Raw genomic sequence first — 13,387 nt, 5'->3', positions numbered from 1 at the left:
GCCCTCTTCTCGCAATCCTTCAACTTCTCTACCCAGCAACAGACGGCCGGACTTCCCCTTTTAGCTTTCTTATTGGCCAACTTGAATCGACAGCTGCAATTCTGATTGGTCATGCGTGATCGTCCGGATTCTTCCAATTGGCGAAGCTGCCGGGAGTTTTTTTTTCCGGGTTGATCTGCAGAGGGGCTGGAGAGGCGGGGTCGTTTCTGCGGGATTACTTTTTCGAGGCCGCCTTTGATTGGGCGCCGTGGCGCAATGCGCTCGACCCTTTAGACCCCAAACTGTCGGGACTCTGGCGTCGGTGCTCTAGGTGCTTCCGCCCGTAAACCGAAGCCGACGAGGAGACTTCCGTGCTTGGGCATTTGCAGAGGGCGAGCGGTTGGTCGTGGGGCTTGATGGACTTGCAGCTGAGCTGCTCTGCTGCCGTGTCAGTTTATGCCTGTGGTTTGGGTGCACGGAACGCATTCAGCTCGGTTCCCAGCTTCTGACACAGACATAAACAAATGCTTGTTGAATACGTGCAAATAAAGAGCAAGGGTGGAGGCAAGCGCGGTAGACCTCTATTAGCGGTTGTCCCCGCCTATTCCCTTCCACTTCCGGGTCAGGGAGGTGTGTCCAAAAGAAAGGAGGAAGCAAAATCCGCCGGCATTCCCACGCCTGCTACAGTTCCTTAGTACGGCCTTTGATTTTTAGCGAGGGTCTGTTCACCCCGCAGTCTCTTTAAGAAATCACTTAATCTCTGGCTTTACTATTCCCACATCCTCTCCCTGATTAGTCCTCTACTTCTAGAGATTGAAAAATACTGCAGAGAAGAGAGGAAGGGGCTGTAGAAGAAACAAGCAAAACTCATTCCCTGGGGGGCGTCCTGGAGAAGGGTAATTTCCTGCATTCCTAAATCGGCTACCTAAATCAATTATTTTGCTCCTATCTCCAGACCTTCAGTTGCTCTTTCACTTCCCAATTCCACAAGAGCTCTGGGCGGCAGAGTTATGGAGAAGCGCCTGAAGGAGGCTCAGCTGTACAAGGAGAAAGGGAACCAGCGTTACCGAGAAGGGAAGTACCGAGATGCTGTAAGTGGGTACCATCGAGCTCTGCTTCAGCTGCGGGGTCTGGATCCAAGTCTGCCCTCCCCGATACCTAATCTAGGACCCCAGGGCCCGGCCCTCACACCTGAACAGGAGAACATACTGCACACCACCCAGACAGACTGCTACAACAATCTAGCTGGTAAGAACAGGGCTGAGGGGCGGGTAGAGTCTCAAGGCAGGCACGTGGAAATCTGTGAACATTGGGAAAAACACGGGCGTGCTCTTCTGCCATGTAATTATTATGCCATGAATTGAAATGTATTTCCAGTCTCTAGGGTTCTAAATGAGTTTCTACAGGGCCGTGTTTCTCAAACTTCACCTGGAGAGTTTGTTAACTGAGCCCCACCCTCAAGAGATTCCAATTTAGTAGGTCTGAGTTGTGGAGTGGGGAGAACTACCAATTTGTGTTTCTAACAAATTCCCAGGTGATCCTGATAGAATTAGGGAATTTTGCACGCTCTGGAGAAAACACTGAACTTACGTTTACGGCATTGTTTCTTTAATATGTAAAATATAGGAAAGAAGGCACTTGCTTTAGCTGGTGGTGTCAGTCATTATTAGATGTTCTGGACAACTTTTCCCCTTTTTCCTCCTTCCTTTAAGTCAGCTCTTAGGGGCGCCTGGGTGGCTCAGTCTGTTAAGCATCTGCCTTCAGCTCAGGTCTTGATCCCAGGGGCCTGGGATCGAGCTGGAGTCCCGACTCTGCTCAGCTGGAAGTCTGCTTCTCCTTCTGTCCCTCCCATCACTCATTCTCTCTCTCAAATAAATAAATAGATAAAATCTTTTTAAAAAATCAGCGGGTCACCTGGGTGGCTCAGTCGATTGGGCATCTGCCTTCGGCTCAGGTTGTGATCCCCCGGGGTCCTGGGATCGAGCCCTGCGTTGGGCTCTCTCTGCTCAGTGGGGAGCCTGCTTCTCCCTCTCCCTTTACCTACTTATGTGCTCACTCACTCTCTCTGAATCTTTAAAAAAAAAAATCAGCTCCTGGATAACTAGTGTCATCCATCTCCATATGGCCTTGGATGAAGAGACAAATGCCAGAGTTAGTATCACTAAGATTAATCTGAAAAGAAAGTAGACTTCTTAGGTCTGTTCTGTGGCGGACAAAATAATCATAGAGGCTAATGAAATTATTTTGAAATATATTAAAGCATTCTAAATGGTCCCAGCTGAGGCCATGGAAATTATTAGGATTGGTTTTTATACTTCGTGATGGTTGTTTAAAAGTGATTTTTTTTACTACAGTAGTTTTCACCTATGATTTGGTGAAAATCTAGCTTTGTTATAGTGTGTGTCCAGCACTACTCTTAGACTCAAATACCGATAATAGTAATTATAGTAGCTAATATTTCAAGTCGTTCAATTCAACATTTATTTGGTACTGAGGATATGGGAGGATAATGAGACAGATAAAAAGAGCTGCTCTCATGGAACATATATTCAAATAAGGAGATGGACAATTAACAAAGGTAACATCCATAATGTATGAGATGATGTTAAGTGCTGGGGAAAGGAATAAAACAGAGAATGGGGACAGTGAGTGCCACAAGAGAGTGGCCAGCCAATATCTTCACTTTGTAGGTGGACCTGATGGCAAAGACTATGGCTTAGCCATCCATAGAGCCTCTGCTTGGAGGTGCTTGGGAGATGCTCCATAAAGACTTACTCAATTAACCATTTTCACTCATTGAATGCCTGTAACATATGGGCCAGTTTATTTACAATATTTCTCATCTTCATAAAAATTCTGCTAGCTACTTGTGATTATTCCCATTTTGCAGATAAGGAAATGAGATCGTGTCACTGCCGAAAATCCTCCAGTGGTATCTCATTACACTTAGGAAAAAACCCAAACTCTGACGCTCACCTGTAGGGCTTGACATGGTCTGGCTCCTCCATACACTGAATTTGCAAAGCACATTTATTTCTACCTTCTAGCTTTGTAGGATTTCTTCTTCTCTCGGCTAGAATGCCCTATCCCTTGAGTGACCCTGGTCATTCAGATCTTGGTTCAAAAGTTACTTTCTTCGAGAGGCCTTGTATAATCAAGCATCACTCCGACCCCATTCACTCTATTCCTAGCATAGTTCTGTTTTCCTCAAAACACTTCTAAAAATTCAGGGCGCCTGGGTGGTTCAGTTGGTTGGGCGACTGCCTTCAGCTCAGGTCATGATCCTGGAGTCCCGGGATCGAGTCCCACATTGGGCTCCCTGCTCAGCAGGGAGTCTGCTTCTCCCTCTGACCCTCTTCCCTCTCGTGCTCTCTATCTCTCATTCTCTCTCAAATAAATAAAATCTTTTAAAAAAAACCAAAACACTTCTAAAAATTCATTTGTTTATTGTGTCCTCCTCCTACTTGGGGGCTAGGATGCAAGTGGTGTTTACTCATCAAGATGTCTGTCTGGTTCCTCTTCCCTGCTGCTCCTGGCTCTGCCTAACATATGGTCAGTGCTGCATAACCAGTTATCAAATAATGAATGAAGCTACAGTGATGGATTAGTTAAGTATAAGCCATATGACCACTTGGTGGGGATATTGTAGAAGGGATGCAGATGTAAGCCTGGGCCCTTTAATGTCCTCAGAAGCCCTGATTCTCCTTTCTTCTCAGCACCATGATTAAATAATACTATGTTTAATTCCTACAGTCATGAAATAGGGAGCACATTTCCCTTCTTAATTATAGAAAGGCTGAACATCGCCTCCTAAACAGATTTGTATTTCGAAGTCCCCTTATATAATCCAAGGTAATAGTGAAGTAATATATTATCAAGAATGATGGTTTGGGAATTAGAGAGTCCTTGGTTCAAATTTCATATTCCACCTAGAAGCTGTGGGATCTTGGACAAGTTATTTTATCTCTCTGAGCCTTGATTTCTTTGTCCAATACATGGAGAAAGTAACACCAATTTCATAGAGTGGATGAGAAGATTAAACGAGATTATGTTTTGTTTGTTTTTTTAAAGATTTTATTTATTAGAGAGGGTGAGAGGGATAGAGAAAGGCAGGCAGAGGGAGAAGCAGACTCCCCGCTGAGGAGGGAGCCTGACAAGGGGCTCAATTGCAGGACCCTGGGATCATCACCTGAGCCGAAGGCAGGCGCTTAACCCACTGAGCCACTCAGGCGTCCCTAAACGAGATAATGTTTTATCAACCACAGTGCTTGCTATTTTCTCACACAGTTGATGGCAACCGTTGTTTATAAAGCTGCAGTACAGGGGCACCTGCGTGGCTCAGTTGGTTAAGCCTCTGACTTTGGCTCAGGTCATGATCACAGGGTCCTGGGATTGAGCCCTCCTTCGGGCTCCCTGCTCAGCGGAGAGTATGCTGACTCCCTCTCCCTCTGCCCACCTTCCTGTTCCTGTACGTGTGCGTGCTCTCTCTGTGTCTTTCTTTCTTTGATAGAGAGCAGGAGGGCACAAACGGGGAGCGGCAGAGGCAGAGGGAGAGGGAGAAGCAGGCCCCTGGCAGAGCAGGGAGACTGATGTGGGGCTCGATCCCAGGACCCCAGGATCGTGACCTGAGCCGAAGGCAGATGCTTAACCAACTGAGCCACCCAGGCGCCCCTCTCTCTTTCAAATAAATAAAATATTTTATTTTAAAACTGCAGTACAATAATTGTGGTTAAATGGGGGTTCAAGATGGAGAGCCTGGTGTAGAAGAGAAACAATGAAGAATTTTAAATACACTTTAATGTATGTTCCTATCAGTTTTATAGCTGGACTTAACCCAGCACTAGGCACATAGTAAGCATTTGGTAGCTATTAAACTCACTTATAAGGTACATAAAGCTTCTGTTCGCTGTTACAGCCCCAGTGCCTAGAAGAATGTCTGACACATGGTAGACAGTTAGATGCATTAGATGAGTGAATACTGTCGGTATTGTCCTCTGGTGCTGCCTCCAATTGGCCAGTGGAACTAAGTGTAATAAGCCCCTCCTCCCTCTTCTGTCTTTCCTTTCATTTGGCCTATTAGCCTGTCTTCTTCAGATGGAGCCAGTGAACTATGAACGAGTGAAAGAATACAGTCAGAAAGTCCTGGAACGACAACCTGATAATGCCAAGGCCTTGTATCGGGCTGGAGTGGCCTTTTTCCATCTGCAGGACTATGACCAGGCTCAGCACTACCTCCTGGCTGCTGTCAGTAGGCAGCCAAAAGGTGAGAGAGAAGGGGATGGAAGTGGTAAGAACAAATAAAATTGTCCTGCAGGGGTGGTTTCTGTCAGGGGGGCGGGGGGGGAGTATTTTATTTTACTTTTTTGATTTATTGAATGTTTTGAATAGACAATAATACATTCACAGAGTTCAAAATTCAAAAAGTATAAAGAGGTATTTGACAAACTGGCCGCCTTCTCTCCTTGTATTCTTGCCTCCACAGGAAAGCAGTATTGTATACCCTCCAAAAGTAGTTATGCTTCAACAGGCATATATATAATCTCCCCTCCATCCCCCCCCCAGTGAGAGAGATTTTAAAGCATTGTTTTTCAAGTTTCAGGTTCGAGACTGTAACTGAAATGGGATCTAGATTCCAGTGAATATACTTGATGATCCTCATTTCTGGCAACTCCCCCACTGGGTCTGGCCTTTGCTTGAGCTGTCATTTTATCCTTTAGTTCGGCTAGGCCTAGGTATGACCTAGAAAAAGGGCAGGCCTACTGAGAGAGAATTTGAGACTTGGTTCTTTGTTTCCAAGGCAAGGATATTGTGAAGTGGATTATAGACTCGTTCCTGTGTTGGTGGTTTGGCGCTGAAAATTGTCGCCATTTTGCATTCTGGCTTAGAGCTATGAGATGCTAGAAGCACAGGGTCCCCAAACATAACAATGCAGCAAAAACTCTCTAAATGAATGGGGGCGGGGGGGCGCCTGGCTGGCTCAGTTGGTAGAGCGTGTGACTCTTGATCTTGGGGTTGTAAGTTCGAGCCCCACATTGGGTGTAGAGATTACTTAAAATCTAAATATAAGATATAATAATAGAATAAATGAATGGGAAAGCCAGTGTGAATTAATAAAGACCTAAAACATGAGGCATTTGTTCGTGTTTCTTACCTTCAAGTACATAGATGAACTGCCAGCCACGTATGGTATCTTTATTTATTTTTTTTTTTCACGTATGGTATCTTTAGAGTCTCTCTAGATGTGACAACAGTTATTTATTTCTTGAAACTCTTTTTCATTATCTTGAGCTCTTTTATTTTTTTATTTTTTATTTTTTTTTAAGATTTTATTTATTTATTTGACAGAGAGAGACACAGAGAAGGAACACAAGCAGGGAGAGTGGGAGAGGGAGAAGCAGGCTTCCCACCGAGCAAGGAGCCCGATGCGGGGCTCGATCCCAGGACCCCGGGATCATGACCCAAGCTGAAGGCAGAGCCCAACGACTGAGCCACCCAGGCGCCCCGAACTCTTTTATTTCTTGAAACTCTTTTTCATTATCAGATTAACAACCAGCCAGCCCTGATTGTACAGAGATTTTTAAAAAATTCACAGTGGTATTAATGAATGAGATTTACTATTGCAAAGATATATTCAGATCTTAGATTTTTAAAAACAGAAGTATGTGGAGGGGGGAGATGGCAGCAGAGTAGGGAGACCCTAGGCTCCCCTTTTCCCACAAATACAACTAGGTACCTATCAAATCATCCTAAATACCCCAGAAATCAACCTGAAGACTGGCAGAACAAACTCCACAACTAAAGGTAGAGAAGAAGCCTCATTGAAGAAGGGCTAAATTAGCAGCTGAAGTCCTACACCCACTTTTATGTGTGTTTCTTCACAGGAAGATTCCTGGGCTCTAGAGAGTAAAAAAATACTCTGCATACTTTGTAGATCGGAACAAACTTATTGTCCCAGAGAATATGTTTATTCTGATACTTAAACACATACACCTCTCCAAAAAAAAAAAAAAAAAAAATTTGTTCCAGCACAGCACTAAGTAAACCCAAATGATTCCAGATTCAGAAATCCGGTCTTCCTCAAACCTACTTTCTATAGTAAGTCCTTTGAAAGACTGGAATCTTGATTTGAAATAATAGTGCTGGTTTATATCATTTATTCAGAATGTCATTTGGGGTCATCTCTGACCTATTTTTGTAAAGTAACCTCATCCGTAAAGTGAGGGTAAAAATGCTAGCTTGCAGAAGCCAGTAACAGTAACTTGGTATTTTCCCTAAGTATTTATAACCAATATGTTTGCTTTGAACATTTTAAAGGGCTTGTTTATTAATTTTGGCCATGGCTAAAAAGGAAGTATCTGACTCTATAAAAGTAGAAAAAGTTGAAAAAAAAAAAAGAGGAACTGTGTGAACAATCCTTTCCTCCCTCAAGGTGTGATCATGTTCTAACAGTCTCTAATTGCTTTCTTTGCCCTATTCTAAGATGCCAATGTCCGGCGGTACCTCCAGCTAACACAGTCGGAACTCAGTAGCTACCATCAGAAAGAGAGACAGCTCTACCTGGGCATGTTTGGTTAACAAAGAAGAAAGATGCTCCTCCACTTGAACTTGAAAGTTAAAGACCAGAGGGGGAAAGCCTGAGCCTCAGCAAGAGAAATTAACCCCATACCTCTGACCCAGGTGGATTTCTGTTTTGCTTCTAGCCCTGCACAAACTCTTTGGCACTTATGCAGTCTCTGTCTTTTGGTTGTTTTGTTTTTGTTTTTTGGTCTGTCCATCTACGTATTTGTATAGCTTTCCATACATGATATTCTTGGGGATATTTGCCTTGAGAAATACAATCAGCTATAGGTGCAATTAATCCTGTCTATGGGATAGATTTTAATGGTAGATGTTATATGTATCCATATACAGAGGAGAAGGCTAGTAAAGGATGAAAGAATGACAAAAGAGTTTTTTCTGTTTCCTCAGATAACCAAAGCCAAAGTCACACAGGCCACAAACTGGGAAATATATTTTTGTGTGAAAACAGACAATTATAAATTGGACCCACAGGACTTAAAAAGGAAAGATTTGAAATTAACCACTTTGGGGGTGCCTGGGTGGCTCAGTCATTAGGTATCTGCCTTCGGCTCGGGTCATGATCCCGGGGTCCTGGGATCGAGCCCCACATCGGGCTCCCTGCTCCATGGGGGGCCTGCTTCTCCCTCTGCCATTCTCTCCACTTGTGCTCTCTGGCTTTCTCTCTCTCTGTCAAATACATAAATAAAATCTTTAAAATAAATAAATAGGGCACCTGGGTGGCTCATTTGGTTAAGCGACTGCCTTCGGCTCAGGTCATGATCCTGGAGTCCCGGGATCAAGTCCCGCATCGGGCTCCCTGCTCAGCAGGGAGTCTGCTTCTCCCTCTGACCCTCTTCCCTCTCGTGCTCTCTCTCTCATTCTCTCTCTCTCAAATAAATAAAATCTTAAAAAAAAATAAATTCCTTATTATTAATATTCCATGTACATTCAGATTCTTTGTCCCCCGCACAAAAGTATCTGGTTTCTATTTTTTCAGGTGATAATTTCTAGTTCCTCCTATTGTTCATACTCAAAGCATTCATATACTTATTTATTTTTTCATTAAACTCTTCTGTCTTAAAACCTTGAGTCAAGCATTTAAATATTTAATAATTCTTCAACCATTGTACCAAAAAACAAAAAAACCCCAAGTAAACATTTTAATTTTAATAGGTGCATATCTATAGTATGCTCATTTCTCTAAAAAAAAAGAAAAGAAAAACAGATTGCCATGTCGTCTTGAAACAGTACCGTGAAAGAGCAGGATAAAAACATAAATATATTCTTCCCTTGTCACCTTATATTTTGCAAGAGCTCAGTTCCTTACAGAGGAGGGAAATAATGAGGAAGGGTTCTCCTTCCCTAGTGCTGAAGCACCCATGGAACTTTCTAGAAGCTTTGTCAGTGCAGGCTGCAGATCTGATGCAGTCATGTCTCAATAGGAGGCTCCATCAACCATGAGCTCCTTTGTCATTCTGTTTACTTGTGAATAATGTCCACAATGTTTGAGTTCTACAGAGTCAATGAGATCATGTAGCACTGTCTCGACCTTTATGAGTGGAGGTAGTAAGCATGTGTCACGGCCAATGTAAGGACAGAAAGAACAACAACCCCAAAACCCTTAGTCTTGCCAAGTATGCATGAATTCCTCTTCCTTCATCAGTAATGCCCCCCCCAAAGAGCTAGGCTCCTCTTTGTGTCTCCCCATACCCTTAAATAACAGGACTTACAACAGGGCGCCTGGGTGGCTCAGATGGTTAAGCATCTGCCTTCGGCTCAGGTCATGATCCCGAGGTCCTGGGATCGAGTCCCGCATCGGGCTCCCTGCTCCTTGGGAGCCTGCTTCTCCCTCTGCTTCTCTCTCTCTCTCTCTCTCTCTCCACCCCCCCGTCTCTCATGAATAAATAAATAAAATCTTAAAAAAAAAACAAAAAACAGGACTTACAACAAAAAAGTTCCCTTGTAAGTCCAAGGACAGAACTAACAGAATATTTTGCTCCTTTCCCAAGATGCTTAAGTTTCTAAGCCTAGGTTGTTGGCAAAATTATGTCATGGTTGCATGTTTGCTTTGGGCAAATTTTGCTTTCTGATCTTTTTTTTTTTTTCCTTCCAAAGACATGATGTCACACTAAGCTATCTTCTGCATCAATGAGGGAAAAAATAAAACTGGTATTTAAAAACGTATTTTAGAAACTTACTACACTAATCCTTTTATTAGCACCGCTAAGAGACAAAGTAGTCAGGCTTACATTTCAGTCTTTATTTTGAAGGCCAACTTCTAATGGAGATGTTAATGAACAAGAAATTTTTCAAAGATAGGCAGTCAGATGTGGGTCTAGAGGAGGTCCAGCCAGCCCACATCCTGAAGGAATCAGCCAGAGGGCACCTAAATCTCTGTACACAGAAGTTCGTGGAGGGGGAGGCAGCTCACTTTACCAGTCCTTAATGGATTCCATGCAGAATTTCAGGATTTGATTGAAGAGAAAGTTTTGTGGATGTGAAGGTCCATACTTGGGCACATAAGGGACAGTTTAGACTAGTCATTGTCTTCTGAACTCATACCCACTACCTTTACAATTTTGCCAAAACCACATACTATCTATACTATTATTTTCAATATTTTATTTAAATATACATTTTCGGGGCACCTGGGTGGCTCATTTGTTGAGTGTCTGCCTTCGGCTCAGGTCATGATCCCAGGGTCCTGGGATCGAGCCCCGCATCGGGCTCGCTGCTCATCAGGAAGCCTGCTGCTCCCTTTCCCACTCCCCCTGCTTGTGTTCCCTCTCTCACTATCTCCCTGTCAAATAAATAAAAATCTTTTAAAAAAAAATTGCAGGGAGAGGAGAGAGGAACTTACAGATTAAAAGAGGCTTAAGACACAACAACCAAATAAATGTGACTCTGCTTTGGATTCTGATTTGAAAACAAAACAACTGAAGGGCACCTGGGTTGGTTAAGCCTTTGACTTTAGCTCAGGTCATGATCTCAGGGTCCTGGGATTGAGTCCCATGTCCGGCTCCCTGCTCAGGGGGGGACGCCTGCTTCTCCCTCTCCCTATGCCACTCCCCCTGCTTGTACACACGTGCTCTCTCGCAAATAAATAAATGAAATCTTTCAAAACAAAAAACAGGCACCTGGGTGGCTCAGTTGGTTAAGTGACTGCCTTCGGCTCAGGTCATGATCCTGGAGTCCCGGGATCGAGTCCCGCATTGGGCTCCCTGCTCAGCGGGGAGTCTGCTTCTCCCTCTGACTCCTCCCTTCTCATGTGCTCTCTCTCTCTCTTTCTCTCTCTCAAATAAATAAAATCTTTTTTAAAAAAAAGGCAAAAAATCCAGGGCGCCTGGGTGGCTCAGTCAGTTAAGCATCTGCCTTCGGCTCGGTTCATGATCCTGGAGTCCTGCGGTCGAGCCCCGTATGGGGCTCCTTGCTCACTGGGGAGCCTGCTTCTCCTTCTCCCTCTGCCTGCTGCTCTCTCTGCTTGCACGCTCTCTCTCTCTCTCTCTGTCAAATAAATAAATAAAATCTTAAAAAAAAAAAAACCCATCCCAAAACAACCGAACGTTTATGAGGAAAGGGTGTCTGGCTGGCTGGTCAGGGGGGAGTATGACTCTAGATCCCAGGGTTGTGGGTTCAAGCCCCACGCTGGGTGCAGAGATTACTTAAAAATAAAATATTCAGGGGCACCTGGGTGGCTCAGTCATTAACGTCTGCCTTTGGCTAAGGTCATGATCCCAGGGTGCTGGGATCGAGCCCCGAATTGGGGCTCCGCGGGAAGCCTGCTTCTCCCTCTCCCACTCCCCTTGCTTATGCTCTCTCTCTCGCTGTGTCTCTCTCTGTCAAATAAATAAATAAAATCTAGGGGCACATGGGTGGCTCAGTCGGTTAAGCATCTGCCTTAGGCTCAGGTCATGATCCCAGGGTCCTGGGATCGAGTTCCACACAGGACTCTCTGCTCAGAGGAAAGTCTGCTTCTCCCTCTGCCTCTGCCTGCCTGCTGCACCCCCCCGTTTGTGCTCTCTCTCTCTTTATGTCAAATAAATAAAAAATCTTAAAAGGTTCTTTTAGAGGTGCATACCGAAATTGCTTACTGATAATTGGGGAGGGGACTTTGGAACACTTCATATTATTTGCCAAAACAAAACAAAAATCCATAAAAGTAAATATATTTTACAATAAAAATAGTATATGTCCAGGTAAATCATCTTTGGAAACATTGGCTTTGTGACATTAAAATTGAAATTCAGGGGCACCTGGGTGGCTCAGTCATTCGAGCACACAACTCTTGATCTCTGTTGTGAGTTTGAGCTCCATGTTGGGCATAGAGATTACTTTAAAAAATAGTTGGGACGCCTGGGTGGTTTGGTCGGTTTAGCACCCAACTCTTGATTTCGGCTCAGGTCATGATCTCGGGGTCCTGAGATGGAGCCCCACATTGGACTTCGCACTGGATGTGGAACCTGCTTGAGATTCTCCCTCTCCCTCTGCCCCTCCCCCCACCCACATCCCATCCCCAGCCTTGCGCACGCGTGCATACACTCTTCTCTAAAGCAAAACAAAAATAAATAAAAAGGAAATGAATGCAAAGGACTGAAATGGTGACTTTGGTGAAGTCAAGCTTGGCCAAATGTCTGGTGATTGAAGAGGCAAAATAGGCAGCAAATGAAGTCATACACTTACAGAATTGCCAGTTAAGAGAAGAATTGAAATCCAGAAAAAAGAAAAAAGAAAAGAATTGGAATCCTAAACCAGAATTATATCTCTAGGGGCACCTGGCTGGCTCAGTTGGTACAGCGTGCAGCTCTTGATCTTGGGGTTGTAAGTTCGAACCCCACGCTGTGTATAGAGATTACTTAAAATTAAAAATCTCAAAAGAATTATATCTCTAAAGCTGGAGAGCAAAAGGTGGTTGTCTGAAAACTAAATCAGCTTATAGCTCAAAAATAACTTTTCAGGGTGAAACTCTTAGTAGGCTGGAGCCTGACCCTGACCCTCATAAAAGGAGGCTGATTTTGGCTCAGTAAAAGGCAGCATTATCCAACAATTAAGACTGTCTGACGATAGACTAGGTTTCCTTTGGGGATAATGAGTTATTTTTTTATAATGATTATTTATTTAAGTAATCTCTATACCCAATATGGGGCTTGAACTCATGACCCTGAGGTCAAGAGTTGCAAGCTCCACCAACTGAGCCAGCCAGGTGCCCCAAATTCTTTTTCAAGCAGGGGCTTCACACTGGCAAAAGGAGGATCCAGTGTTAGACTAGAGGTTAGATGAGCTCACCTGTGGTTCCTTGAATCCATGGATGAGACCATCGAGAGTAGAAGAAATGAGAAAATTCTCTACTGATCACACCTCTACAGACTGGTAGAGACTGTTCCTGGCGTCCAGCAGGTACAGGGAGACAGACAACCGTGGCCTTTTGTGTTGGCTCTGTGCTGCTTTAAACATCTTGCAGATTTCTAATTGTCACCTCCAAGGAAACTGCATCTCATGCTGGGAGCTGAAAGCAAATGCTCGCTCTGGAGGAGAATCTCACCAAGCAACAGATCCTCTTTAGTTAGGTATTATGCATGGTCAAAACTTTAACAGTGGTTACTGTGTTTTCCGGACTGTCTAGAGAAATTGTATACATTCTATATGCCTGTAGACACCGATGTTATGTCTTGCTTTTAGGAATTGATGTTCTGAGGCAACTGATTTTATTTTTTCTCCTTGTCTCTCTCCCTACCATTTATATAAATTTTATATAATTCACATACCATAAAATTTACCCATTTAAAAATTTTATTTGAGAGAGAAAGCGTGTGCACAAGAACACGAGGAGAGGGGCAGAGGGAGAAGCAGG

At 43.9% G+C, this 13,387-nt stretch overlaps 1 protein-coding gene across 3 annotated transcripts; it reads left to right on the top strand.

The window, feature by feature from the left end:
* Positions 1-206: 206 nt before the first annotated feature.
* Positions 207-8,078, top strand: TTC9C (tetratricopeptide repeat domain 9C). Of its 3 annotated transcripts, none has more exons than XM_028117964.2 (4): positions 207-378; positions 935-1,227; positions 5,060-5,242; positions 7,460-8,078. In XM_028117964.2, exons 2-4 carry the CDS (start codon positions 990-992, stop codon positions 7,552-7,554), a joined length of 516 nt encoding a protein of 171 aa, XP_027973765.1. In that variant the 5' UTR covers positions 207-378; positions 935-989; the 3' UTR covers positions 7,555-8,078. The 3 variants fall into 3 exon arrangements, with proteins under 3 accessions (XP_027973765.1, XP_027973763.1, XP_027973764.1); XM_028117962.2 differs by lacking the exon at positions 207-378 and adding an exon at positions 587-673; XM_028117963.2 differs by lacking the exon at positions 207-378 and adding an exon at positions 606-698.
* The last annotated feature ends 5,309 nt before the right edge of the window (positions 8,079-13,387 follow it).

This window comes from Eumetopias jubatus, unplaced genomic scaffold, assembly GCF_037043125.1.
Source record: "Eumetopias jubatus isolate StellerSeaLion01/CBP00866 unplaced genomic scaffold, mEumJub1_p1.0 scaffold_13, whole genome shotgun sequence".
Taxonomy (NCBI): domain Eukaryota; kingdom Metazoa; phylum Chordata; class Mammalia; order Carnivora; family Otariidae; genus Eumetopias; species Eumetopias jubatus.
The sequence above is the reverse complement of the archived record's forward strand: the minus strand, read 5'-3'. Positions and strand labels throughout refer to the sequence as shown.